General features: G+C 40.0%; 1 protein-coding gene across 1 annotated transcript in view; it reads right to left on the reverse strand.

Annotated features, from left to right (window-relative positions):
• Nucleotides 1-663: 663 nt before the first annotated feature.
• Nucleotides 664-13,423, reverse strand: part of LOC106870570 (palmitoyltransferase ZDHHC6) — a 30,085-nt gene continuing 17,325 nt past the window's right edge. The window contains exons 5-9 of the mRNA XM_014916696.3: nucleotides 9,471-9,524; nucleotides 8,316-8,477; nucleotides 7,169-7,356; nucleotides 6,072-6,112; nucleotides 664-3,046 (exon numbers count right to left, since the gene is read on the reverse strand). Coding sequence (XP_014772182.1) covers nucleotides 2,928-3,046; nucleotides 6,072-6,112; nucleotides 7,169-7,356; nucleotides 8,316-8,477; nucleotides 9,471-9,524 — 564 coding nt within the window. The 3' untranslated portion in view covers nucleotides 664-2,927. The remainder of the gene's footprint in view (nucleotides 3,047-6,071; nucleotides 6,113-7,168; nucleotides 7,357-8,315; nucleotides 8,478-9,470; nucleotides 9,525-13,423) is intronic.

The raw sequence follows: 13,423 nt of genomic DNA on the forward strand, positions 1-13,423 counted from the left end.
ATCATTATACCAAACACAGGATTAAGCCATGTCCAACTTAGAATCCAGATTCAGCAGTAAATGGAATAATCAATAATCAATAATCAATCATCAATAATAAATGATAATAATAAAAAAAAGAGAAAATTTTATTAATATGTTAACAATGATGAGAAGTTCAATCTTTGGTACATGGTCCCAGATTTTGTGGGAGGAATGAAGTCAATATAACTGACCCCACTACCTTGAACTTTTTTACCTGTTTTTAATCAACCTCAGGAGGGTGAAAGCTAAATAATGACCTGATGGGATTTGAACTCAGAATATAGAGAGTCAAATCTAAAAATTGTTTTATCAATTTAGTCAGGGGCTTTGCTACATCTGTCCCCTTAAAAAAAAAAAGTTATAATAATAATAATGATTTCAAATTTTGGCACAAGGCCAGCAATTGTGAGGCGGGGTAAATCAATTACCCCAGTATTCAACTGGTATTTATTTTATCGATCCCAAAAGGATGAAAGGCAAAGTTGACCGTAGCAGGATTTGAGGTCAACATTTAAAGAACTGGAAGAGATGCTACAAGACATTTTGTCTGGTGGGCTAATGATTCTTCCTGCTTTCCATTCTTAATAATAATAATAATAATAATAATAATAATAATAATAATAATAATAATAATAATGGTGATGATGATAATGATAATTTTAATAATTTTTAAAGGAAACATTATTTTATGAAAAACTATCACAGAGATCAGAACCAGTAAATTCTTTACAAAGTTCAACAATTGTTATTACAGATTCTTCAAATATATAAAAACTTAGACTCTAAATTCGAAAAGTCTAAAATTCTTCAACAGTAAAAATTGGATTTATCATAATTATGTTCCATTTCAGAATTTGCTTTGTTTTCTTTTTTCTTTTATTGTTTTTCAATTTTCTTCTGGAAATATTTGTGAGAAGAAGAAATTTTTTGAAGATTTAACAGCATCAGAGCAATAACTCCAGAAGATTCTGTTCCTGCTTCTTGGAACAGTAAAAACCACTCCAGCACTGTGAGTTCACAAGTGATTTATAGTCATGGAATAGCCATAGGAGCAGGGACGTTCCCAGAAAAGACTAAAATGTTTGTAAAATGTTAAAAACCCTTGTAGACCACAGAGCCTTTAAAAGTGGCTTCCATTGTGGCTTAGCTGTGTGGTATTAAGCTGATGAGAGATAAATTTACCTCAGGATAAGATACAGGTCTTTTGCATTCTGAGATAATGAAATCAGATTGGTACCTATGTAGGTGACAGCTCGGTGAAGTGAGGCGTGCAGAATTAAGTGTATGGTTGAAATACTCCAGAAAACATCTGCAGCAGATCAGAATTCTATATCCTCTTGACAGTCCATAACCATTCAGCTCTTTCGGTTCCACAAACATATGACAGCTGTTTATGACTAAAGGATATAACAGAAAGCCATTAATAATCCATGTTTAAAGATGGATGAGAGTTCGGCTAATCCTTTACGGACCACAAGAATCCATAGAATTGGCAAACACTAAGTGAATGAAACATCAATTCCTTCTTGGATCAGATGCTGGAGTATTGCAGGAACCTTTTCTGACTGAATTGAGCATCGTAGACCAAACATTAACACCTATAATATTTCTTTCTACTACAGGCACAAAGCCTGAATTTGAGGGGAGGGGGCTAGCCAATTACATCACCCCTAATATACAACTGGTACTTATTTTAATGACCCCCAAAAGGATGAAAGACAAAACCAGCCTTGACAGAATTTGAACTCAGAACACAACGCCAGAAGAAATACCACAAAGTATTTTGTGTGACAAGTGAAGGATTCTGCCAGCTCACCATGTTTAAGATCTGTAATGCTGCCACTGCCATAACTCTCAACAGTCAATTCCACCCAACCCTCAAAGGATTCAACAAGTTTCTGTAATATAGTCTACAACGGTAAACCATAGGGAAAGTCTGCCTTCAGTTAAACCATTGATGAAGAAGCATGAAAAACAAAAAATCAACAACAGAGAGAGAGAGAGAGAGAGAGAGAGAGAGAGAGAGAAAGAAAGAGAGAGAGAGAGAGGGGGGGGACGAAAATGATGATAGACACTTCGGCTAAATGGAGAAATGAGAACCACTCAATGACTCGCAGACCAGTAGCAGAGTTAGCAAAGATAATTCCTGCCTGTGGTAGAATAACAATAACAATTTGTTGAGCAATTAATATCCACTGATTACATCAACTGACATGTCAGGAGACCATGCTCTGCCCGATTATTAATTGATCACATTAATCGTTCGTCTGTAAGGGAAGCCAAAACAATTCTCTTTGGTTGAACTCTGTGTGTGTCTGTGTGTGCGCTCATGCGCACGCGTGCGTGTTTCTCAACTATAAATGTTCAGAATTTTTTTTTTCTTTTCATAATTCTAACAAATGTTAGAGATCAAAAAACAGGATTCGGCTGATAGCCCAAAAAATATCCAAAAAAATAAAAAAATAAAAAATTATCAGCAGAATTGTCAGCAGAAATATGCAAAAAAAAAAATGCAGAGTGTAATCTTCAACCCTCTTTTGAGATTGGATTACTCTGTAAGAAGCAGTTTAACTTCCACTTCGGACATTTGTGGTCGCCTGCTGGTGTAATAACACCAAATATCTATTGTGAATGAATATCAAGTATCTTATTTAAATAATGTGTTAATATTCAATGAATATTGTACATTCAAATTGTAATTGTATGTTTGAATAAGAAAAATACCAAATATTCATTTCAGCTTTTTGTCTGTGTCAGTCCTGTAAATGACTCCTTTAGAAAATACCACTGAAGACAAAACATTTTGAAAAAAGAAAAAACCATCCTTAGATTTTTCATTAAAACAGGATTGTGATGTGGCATCACATTGCATTTTCTTCTAGATGGAGACAATGGAACTAAGTTTAGTTTTTTTTTTTTTCATTTTCATCTTCAATTTCTGACTTGATGTCTTGTGACATTTCCTTTGTGTTACGTTCACGAGCACAACATCGAGGGAACCATCCTCTCACCCGAGGCTGATCTGAAAGCAAAGAACAATGCTACAAATTAGAAGAAAAAAAGGTAGACCGTTTCAAGGCTGCATGAACAGCTCTTCATACATCTTTGGATAGCACAAACAATATTTTCTATCAATTGTGCAAACATGAACAACAACAACAGAAATAATTTTAACAATGTTTTTAAGGGCAACTCAAAGGTCCCGTGCAGAAAACATGCTTGTCTCTGAGACAAACCTGCTTTAATCTATCCTGATGATAGATTTTCTTGCTATCTTGATCATCATCATCTTCACCATTTAAAAACCATTTTCCATACTGGCAAGGTTTGGATAGCTTGACAGGAGTTGAGGAGCCAGAGGACAACACCAAGCCCCAGTGTCTGTTTTGGCGTGATCTCTACAGCTGGATGCTCTTCCAAGAGTCAACCACTTTACAGATTGGACTGGGTGCTTTTTTATATGGCAATGACACTAGTAAGGTCACCAACTAACTTGCAAGACAAGACACACCTCAACTGAGAGTGATCAAATCCTTTACCAAGCACAACCCAGAAAAAACAAAGTAACACTATTTCTTTTTTAAAATCATACAAAAAAGTTCTTCACATCTGTTCAAATTCCCACATTTTGGGGGCTCATTATTTTTTTTTTCCACCCAGCTTAGATAGGGTTTTTTTCATCAACACTTAGATTTGGGGCTAAAAGCATTATTAACAATTTCTGCAAAAAGAAAAAGTCAGCTTACTTTTAAATTCTGGTAATTGGATAAACCTCTAAAACAGTGACTTACTCTGAGATAAAACTTCCAATAGTTATCATATTTGATGGCCTATAAGACACACCCTTTTTATCCAAAAATGGCTTAAAAAATCCCCGTGTCCAATGCACTCAATGTGGGCTCAAAACTTGCCTACATGTGCTGCCATCTATTGATGAACAATCGCCTACAGAATGTTTATGTGGAATGTGGATGCAATAAATTGCATATAATTAGTGGTAATAACATAAAGTTATACAGGTAAGTGGAGGAATTAAAGCATTATTTTAGTGGTAATTTATTTTACAAAACTAAAGCCTAGGCTGGGATGCGTCCTATGCACTCGTGCGTCTTATAAGCCATGAAATACAGTATTAACTGCACTCACCTTCCTTAATCTAGTAGAAAATAGTGTTTACTTTACAAATTGCTGTAGTTTATTTTAATCTGTATGTTAAAATTATACTAGACGCAGGAGTGGCTGTGTGGTAAGTAGCTTGTTTATTAACCACATGGTTCCGGGTTCAGTCCCACTGCGTGGCACCTTGGGCAAGTGTCTTCTACTATAGCCTCGGGCCGACCAAAGCCTTGTGAGTGGATTTGGTAGAAGGAAACTGAAAGAAGCCCGTCATATATATGTATATATATATATATATATATATATATATATATATATATATATATATGTGTGTGTGTGTGTGTGTGTGTGTGTTTGAGTGTCTGTGTTTGTCCCCCTATCATCGCTTGACAACCGATGCTTGTGTGTTTACGTCCCCGTAACTTAGCAGTTTGGCAAAAGAGACCGATAGAATAAGTACTAGGCTTACAAAGAATAGGTCCTGGGGTCGATTTGCTCGACTAAAGGCGGTGCTCCAGCATGGTCACAGTCAAATGACTGAAACAAGTAAAAGAGTATAGATTCAGGTATAAGAACAAAGTCATCAGCATTGAGAAGCTCCCATGGGCAACTAGTTTTAAATTCTTCTGTTATGGCCTACAGGACTATGATAAATAAGAGGGAACTGAGAGTTATCTTTGATGAATTCCCGTCTGTGCTCTAAATTCGTTACTGTACCAATGCTGACTTTTACCTTGCTGATAGCATCTCTGTCCATGGCTTGGACAGTTCTCACCAGCCACTCATTTACTCCGCGCTTCCAGTCGACTATAATGCTGCTACACCAATCATTGGATATGATTCCTTCCTGGATGACCCAAGGAACTATAATGGGTGACTAGGCCGCGTCCTACTTTGCCAGATATTTTAAGTATCTTGGCAGTAATTTCTGATGGTTCAGCAGCTTTCCCCATCTTCATATCCTTAATTGCTTTATCTTTCAGGCTGCTGTCAACTCAACTGTACCCTTTGTTGGATCCACATTGTCGGGTCCACTCTTCTTTTCTTATGCATTCCCCACCTTTAGCATCCTTTCATAGTAGCACTTCCATGTCTCCTTCTTTTCAGATTCACTAACAGCAAGTGTACCATCATACATTTCAACACATTCCTCTCTTACAACATCATGGTTTTCTCTGATACACTGTCTTCTAGCTACTTAGTTCTGTAGTGGTCTAGGTAGTTAAATAGTTGAATGATCTCCCTTACAAGAAGGATTATAGAGTAACTTCCCTTTACTAAGTTTCTCAAAGCATCTGTGTCATGTGATGTGATTCTTAATTATTCAAGAAGCTTAGTGTTTCTCTTGGAAGTTTCTAGAATGTCTAGTGTTCCATTAATAAAAACAGCTTGCTAACCCTGCTCTTCGCTTCTTAGTCTATTAGACTTAGAGCCATTCACATCACAGCTATGGCCATCTATTTCTCTACGCCACATGGCTGAAAGCCACCACTTAGCTGTTATTTCTTTATTTCCTACATCTGAACTTTCTTGCATAGATTACTTCATTCAACTAAATTCTACATTTCGATTCCATGTATCATCACCGACCAGTAAATAAAATATATTTTTATGTAGTAAATATATAAGTCTTGAATTTATTCTTCATCTCTGTATGAACTCTTGTAATAATATACACACAGCCACATCAACACCTGGTACTGACTATATATATATATATAACCACTACAGTTCTCTGCTACCCCACCCCACTCTCCCAGTTCTTCCAGACCCATTTCTTTGCTCTTATGATATTGTCTGCTTCACTGTTCCATCACCATGTCATCCTGGATCTGATAGCAAGTTGGCACCAGCCACAAATTTGGCCTGTGACTCTTGGTAGAAACAAAAGCAATAAATCAAGTTTTATTAAGAAAGAAATTCCAATTTACCTGTATCCTCTTTGTTGACTTTTGTTCCATATAACCAATATCTGAAACAATTAGAATTTATCAAAGATTATTCATGTCAGATGATAAGAATTAATATTCCTTAGTTCCACCATAACACACTGAGATATTAAAGTACAACTAAAAACCTTGTCAACATATTCCGGAGCATGAGACATTCTGGCACAGTCATTTTAGTACCACCGAAATGGCATCACTGATTTCTCTCAGTGTTTTAGCATCTAGTTATTCATGTATGTACGTGTAAAGTCTCTCTCACTCTCTCTGTATGTGTATATTTCTGTATGTGCATGCATGCATGTATGTGTATGTTTGCCTCCAGCACCCAAAGGCACTGTCACCAAAACAATGACTATCCATTCAGCCATGCCAAATCGCTAGCGCCCAAACAGCAGTGCCAAACTGTCTCATTCCAATATATTGTGTATCTAAGGCAAATCAGCTTTGCAGCTTTTTCCAATCTATAACCTTCCTAAGGTCAATCATTTTACATGGCACATGTGGGGTCACCAGAAACTTGTAAGATAAGACCACTCAACTGAGATGTGTGGGAGGTATGTGAGGAAGGTGGCTTTATCCCAGGTGATGAGAAGTTACAGTATGTTAGAGGGACAGGAACAAATGTTTTGCCGTAGGAAAGATACATGACTACCTCCAATACATATATAATATAATATAGATGCAGTTTCCAAGTTCAATCCCACTGCATGGCACCTTGGGCAAGTGTTTTTCTTTTTTTTTTTGGTGGGACTGACCAAATCTTTGTGAGTGGATTTGGTAAACAGAAACTGAAAAAAGCCCTTCTACACGTGTGTGTGTGTGTGTGTGTGTGTGTGTGCATGTATTTGACCCCCATTACAGCTCTTGACAACTGATGTTGGTTTGCTTACATCCCCATAACTTAGCAGTTCAGCGTAAGACACCAACAGAATAAATACCAGGTTTTGAAAAAAAAGGTGCTGGGGTCAATTTGTTTGACTAAAAAGTCTTCAAGGTGGTGCCCCAGAATGGCCAGAGTCTAACAACTGAAACAAGAAGGTAAAAGAGAATATTACACAATCCACAAAGTCATACAATACCTTCTGCCACGACTAACTTCAACGACATCTCCAACACTAAGAGGAATTCTGGCTTCGTCACTACAAGGAATATTGTAAACCACACGGCATCCTTTGCTGAATGGGAACCAATAACCAGAGTAATTTTGGACAATGTCCAGCAGAACAACACGTTCTTTCTTTTGAGCCTTTTGAATGAGTTGCTCCACCTGATCAGAAGATAAGAACAAAATGGAGGCACAATATTTAATGGATGTCACTGGCAAAGACAACTTTCACCCTTTAACATTCAGATTTCTCTCTCAAATGTAACATTTATTTACATTGCTTTTAATTAATCACGCAGTATCTCGTAGCTTCAAAAGTTTCACAATGTGACTTTTATACATTATTTACATTTGACGGATATTTGTCCTCATCTTGTTTGTTGTTAACACAACGTTTCGTCTGATATATCCTCCAGCCTTCATCAGGTGTCTTGGGGAAATTTCGAACCTGGGTTATCATTCCTAAGGTATTTTTCAATATTATTATTATTATTATTATTATTATTATTATTATTATTATTATTATTCAGATTTGGAATTGAACTACGCCATATGCCCTCTACTTTATGTGTGTGTGTGTGTGTGTGTGTGTGTGTGTGTGCTTGTATGTATAAATGTGTGTGTGTGTGTGTGCATGCATGCTTGATGTATAAATATGCATGTGTGTGTTTTTGTGTGTGTATGCATGCTTGTATGCATAAATGTGTATGTGTGTGTATGCATACTTGTATCTATAAATGTGTGTGTGTATGTGTGTGTGCCCTTATCTTGATGTAATGTTTCTAAACAAGCATAATCATCATACAAGTGAGGTTGTTTGTTTCCAGTCTTCCATGAAAAGCAAGTCTGGTCATGGGAGGGGGGGGGATATTACCTTGCTTGGAAACAGGTGGGGGGGTTGGCAACAGGAAGGACATCCAGCCTCAACAAATTCCATCTGACCCATGCAAGCACAGAAAAGTGGATGTTAAAATGACGATGATGACGATGATGGCATTCAACTGTTTCCAGTAACTTCAATAAACATAACAGTAAAAAGGTAACACCAGCAGCAGCACCAGTGGCAACAACAACAACAGCAACAACAAGAATAATACGTAAAGAGGACCAGAATGCCTTACCGTTAACGTGTATTGATTGCAGGAATCGATGACAGGCCAAGTGATGCCATTCGACTTGATTTCATCAGTCGACCAGAAAACAAGTTTCAGATTGTTTTTCCATCCTAAATTATATGGGTAGATGAATTCGGATTCAGACGGATCCCTTTCACGAGATTTTGCCTGAGAAGAGGAGAACCAATGACATGAGTCAGACAAGAGCCAGAAAAATCAATTTGTCAAAAATATCTCAGTACATATGAGTTTAAAAGGAATGAATTATCCAGGTGGTTACCATGGTAACTCTCGATTTACCCAACAATTTATGTTGTATGACAAACTATAAAATTAAAAGAGAAATTTGATGATGTACCAGTCTCCGTGTTCTTTATAATTCTTTGAAATATATTTACACACAGACCTTCAACCTGTACCTCTTTTGATAAGTGCCAACACACAAAACTCTCGAACCTTGAGTCACTCCGTTGTTTCCGCTAAATGTTAACAAATATATATTACAAAGTTGTAAAAACGGCACCGTAGAAAAAAGACCATTTGCACCGAAAGCATATAGAAAGTTTGTTTACATATAAAAAAACAAACACAAACTATTATAGTTCTTAAATTTGACATAAATGGGGAGGCTGATTCGCTGGTGTAAAGGTAATACACTTAGTCATGTTAACAAAGGGATGTGGGTTCGACTCCCACACAAACAGGAAAGCTTTCTTTTTTCTATCGAAGGCTTACATGCCCCATTATTAGACTATTTTCCTTAGTCATTGCACGGTGATCGCCATAAGAGGCAGTTTCAGCTGGTTGGTATCAAAATGGTTAAGAGTACACTTGTCTGTGGAGCTTTCAGCCACTTTTATATTAATTTCACGAATAGACTGTTCTGCTGAGCAAATCAACTGGAACACTTGTCATCATAACCAAAAGAGAGCCAGAGACAATCCCTCAATGGGCTTCAGTACAGTTTCCGTCAGTCCAATTCACGCCCAAAGTATGAGCCGACCCAAGGAAAACAGAAAATGAGATTTGCCTGAATGCCACACAGTGAGATCAAACCCGGGTCCTTGGGGTTATGAAGCAAACTTCCAACAACAGAGTCACACCTGTCTCTGTAATTTACCATTCCTCTGATTTACTAATTCTTCAAAACTTATTACTTACCTTTTCAATAATCCAAGACTCAATGGCAGTTTCATTCTTCAGAACTTCATGAAACTGTGGAAAGGAAATGTTCAAAAATTAATAATGTGGTACATAAAAAGCACCATTCAAGCGTGGTTGTTGCCAGTGCTGCCTGACTGACCCTCGTGCCGGTGGCACCTAAAAAGCACCCACTACACTCTTGGAATGGTTCACATTAGGAGGAGCATCCAACTGTAGAAACATTGCCAGACCAGACTGGAGCCTGGTGCAGCCTTCTGGTTTGCCAGTCCTCAGTCAAACTGTCCAACCCATGCCAGCATGGAAAACAGACGTTAAACGAAGATGAAGATGAATTTGAATTAATGGTGTTCCCTGTGGGTAAGCCTCAATACATTTCCCACACTATCTACTTCTCTCTCTCTCTCTCTCTCTCTCTCTCCCTGAGTGTCTCTCTCTCTCCCACCTTCCTCTCCTTCCTTGTCCTACTGAGATGGCCCAAGTACCTCCTCTATACTGAGACAACTATCCCTGTCCCTCTGTCAGCCTCTGACCCCATGCCAGGCACACACAGCCACTACCCTCAGTTCCACTCCCTCTATCAACCAAAAGGTCTTTGTCCTGCAAGCAGGACAAAGATGGTAGACATTCAGGGTGGGGAAAGGGTGGGGAATAAGGGAGGAAAGGAAGGGGTGGGTGGGTGCTTTCATGAGTGGAGGAAGAGAGAGTAATAGAGAATTGGGAATGGGGGTAGAGGGGGTATGGAGAGAGGGTAAGGTGGCAGAGGAAGGATAGATCAGAAGGTTGGTGGGGGTGTAAGGGGAGAGGAAAGAGATGCAGAGATGATACATAAGGGTGGCTACAGTGAGTGGGGTGGGGTGGGGCGTGAGGGTATCATCATCATCATCATCATCGTTTAACGTCCGCTTTCCATGCTAGCATGGGTTGGACGATTTGACTGAGGACTGGTGAAACCGGATGGCAACACCAGGCTCCAGTCTGATTTGGCAGAGTTTCTACAGCTGGATGCCCTTCCTAACGCCAACCACTCAGAGACTGTAGTGGGTGCTTTTACGTGTCACCCGCATGAAAACGGCCACGCTCGAAATGGTGTCTTTTATGTGCCACCCGCACAAGCCAGTCCAGGGGCACTGGAAACGATCTCGCTCGAAAATCCTACAGGAGCCAGTCAGGCGGTACTGGCAACGGCCATGCTCAAAATGGTGCATCTCATGTGCCACCCGCACAAGAACCAGTCCAGGGGCACTGGCAACGATCTTACTTGGCTTGCCGGGTCTTCTCACGCACAGCACATTTCCAAAGGTCTCGGTCAGTAGTCATCGCCTCGGTGAGGCCCAATGTACGAAGGTCTTGCCTCACCACCTCAGCCCAGGTCTTCCTGGGCCTACCTCTTCCACGGGTTCCCTCAACTGTTAGGGTGTGGCACTTTTTCACGCAGCTATCCTCCTCCATTCTCACCACATGTCCATACCAGCGCAATCGTCTCTCTTGCACGCCACAACTGATGCTTCTAATGTTCAGCTTTTCTCTCAAGATACTTACACTCTGACGGGTATTCACATTGACATTACACATCCAACGGAGCATACTGGCTTCATTCCTTGCGAGCTTACGTATGTCCTCAGCAGTTACAGCCCATGTTTCACTGCCATGTAGCATGGTTGTTCGTACGCATGCGTCATACAGTCTGCCTTTTACTCTGAGTGAGAGTCCCTTTGTCGCCAGCAGGGGTAAGAGCTCTCTAAACTTTGCCCAGGCTATTCTTATTCTAGCAGCTACACTTTCAGCGCACCCACCCCCACTACTAACTTGGTCGCCCAGATAGCGGAAGCTATCGACTACCTCTAGTTTTTCACCCTGGAATGAGATAGAAGTTGTTTCCTGTTTGTTTGCAGTCTTTATTGCACCTGAACATCTGCCACAAACAAAAACTAACTTGCTAGTTAACCTGCCTTTGATGTTGCTGCACCTCTTATGTGTCCATAGCTTGCACCGGGTACATCTTATAGAGTTACTACCTACTCCTTTTCTACATACTGAGCAGGGCCATCTACCTGAAGGGGTTTGTGTTTTATCTACCTTCCTACTTATTAGGATTTTGGTTTTAGCTAGGTTGACTCTAAGGCCCTTCAATTCTAGACCTTGCTTCCACACCTGAAACTTCTCCTCTAGTTCTGATAGTGACTCCGCAATTAGGGCAAGGTCATCAGCATAGAGGAGCTCCCAGGGGCAACCTGTCTTGAACTCCTCTGTGATTGCCTGGAGGACTATGGTAAATAAGAGGGGGCTGAGGACGGAACCTTGGTGGACCCCTACCTCTACCCGGAATTCATTGCTGTACTCATTTCCAACCCTCACCTTACTGGCAGCATCTCTGTACATGGCTCGCACAGCTCTCACTAACCATTCTTCTATCCCAAGTTTCCTCATTGACCACCAGATAAGGGATCGGGGGACCCTGTCAAAGGCTTTCTCCATGTCAACGAAAGCCAGGTACAGAGGTTTATCCTTAGCTAGGTATTTCTCCTGCAACTGTCTCACTAGAAATAAGGCATCAGTAGTGCTTTTACCTGGCACGAACCCAAACTGCATCTCATCTAAATTGATTCGCTCCCTAATTAGTTGGGCTATGACCCTCTCTGTAACTTTCATAACCTGATCTAACAGCTTGATGCCTCTGTAATTATTTGTATCTAAAGCGTCACCTTTACCTTTGTAGCAGTTGACTATGATGCTGCTACACCAGTCATTGGGTATGACTCCTTCGTGTATCACCTGGTTCGTAATACGGGTGACTAGGCTATAGCCAACACTGCCAGATATTTTGAGCTGCCAGATATTTTGAGCTATATATATATATAAGAAGGGGCTTGGGAAGGAAAGCAGATGCATGAGAAATAACATGGAATATGGCTGAGGAGAGAGATAACTGAAGGCAGAGGAGGAAGGAGGTGGTTGGTGAAAATAATGCGGGTGGGGAGGGGAGGAGGTAAGTGGAGGTGCAAAGAAAGGGGAAGGAGAGAGAAGGCACCCGGTATTTAGTACAAGTCATCATGAACAACACACAGGAGAGTTTCTTTTATCTTCATTATTGCTCTCAACTAGTCTTCTCTATGGAAAGGGCCATAGCTATTAGTTCATCAATGAACTAGAAGCTTACACACACACACACACACACACACACACACACACACAGAGAGTTTAGTCAACCTTTCTCACTGGCCAACAGTATGACAGAAACAGTAACTTAACCACCTCTGCTGTAGCTGGGCTGTTTCCAGGAGCAAGTACCTAGCTTCCTCCCAACACACATAACACCTCTCCACCCAGGGACACACCATGAAAGAAAAACAAGTCAATACATTCACAGCATTATGGAGCTTCAGAGGATGCCAGATATTGGTTAAATATAACTGGACATATCTGCTTTAGGATCCCTCTCTCTGGATTATCTGTAAGGGGTTTACTTCTTTAGCCCCTTTTTTAAAATGCCCACTAAATTACAGCCCTCAACTATGGTTTTTTTCATAATGAGAAGCACAACACAGAACAAGAAGCATACATATACATGCACACACTCACACACAGACACACACAAATGTACCATATACGTCCAAGTGTATGCATGAAGTACACTCTGTGAAGTGGATGGTCCTTGACCCATCTTGACGACTATAAGTGCAAATAGAAACTTTTGTGGGTGTGAGTGCAAATAGCTCAACATTATAAACACACAAATATATATAGAAGAGTTGTGTCCCACCCACATGTAGCAACACACTTTTCACCCACTCTACCCTAAGAAACTGAACTACATCTCCTCTTCTAAATTGCATCTTTCTCTTCCTCACATAAATTCCTCTTCATAAATTATGATTGTTTTCCAATCCCCTTTCTTGCCCTCATTGCTATGCTCACTGTATTACTGCTCCACACACCCCACCACTCACACC

This window comes from Octopus bimaculoides, chromosome 7 (assembly GCF_046866305.1).
Source record: "Octopus bimaculoides isolate indiv1 chromosome 7, ASM4686630v1, whole genome shotgun sequence".
Taxonomy (NCBI): domain Eukaryota; kingdom Metazoa; phylum Mollusca; class Cephalopoda; order Octopoda; family Octopodidae; genus Octopus; species Octopus bimaculoides.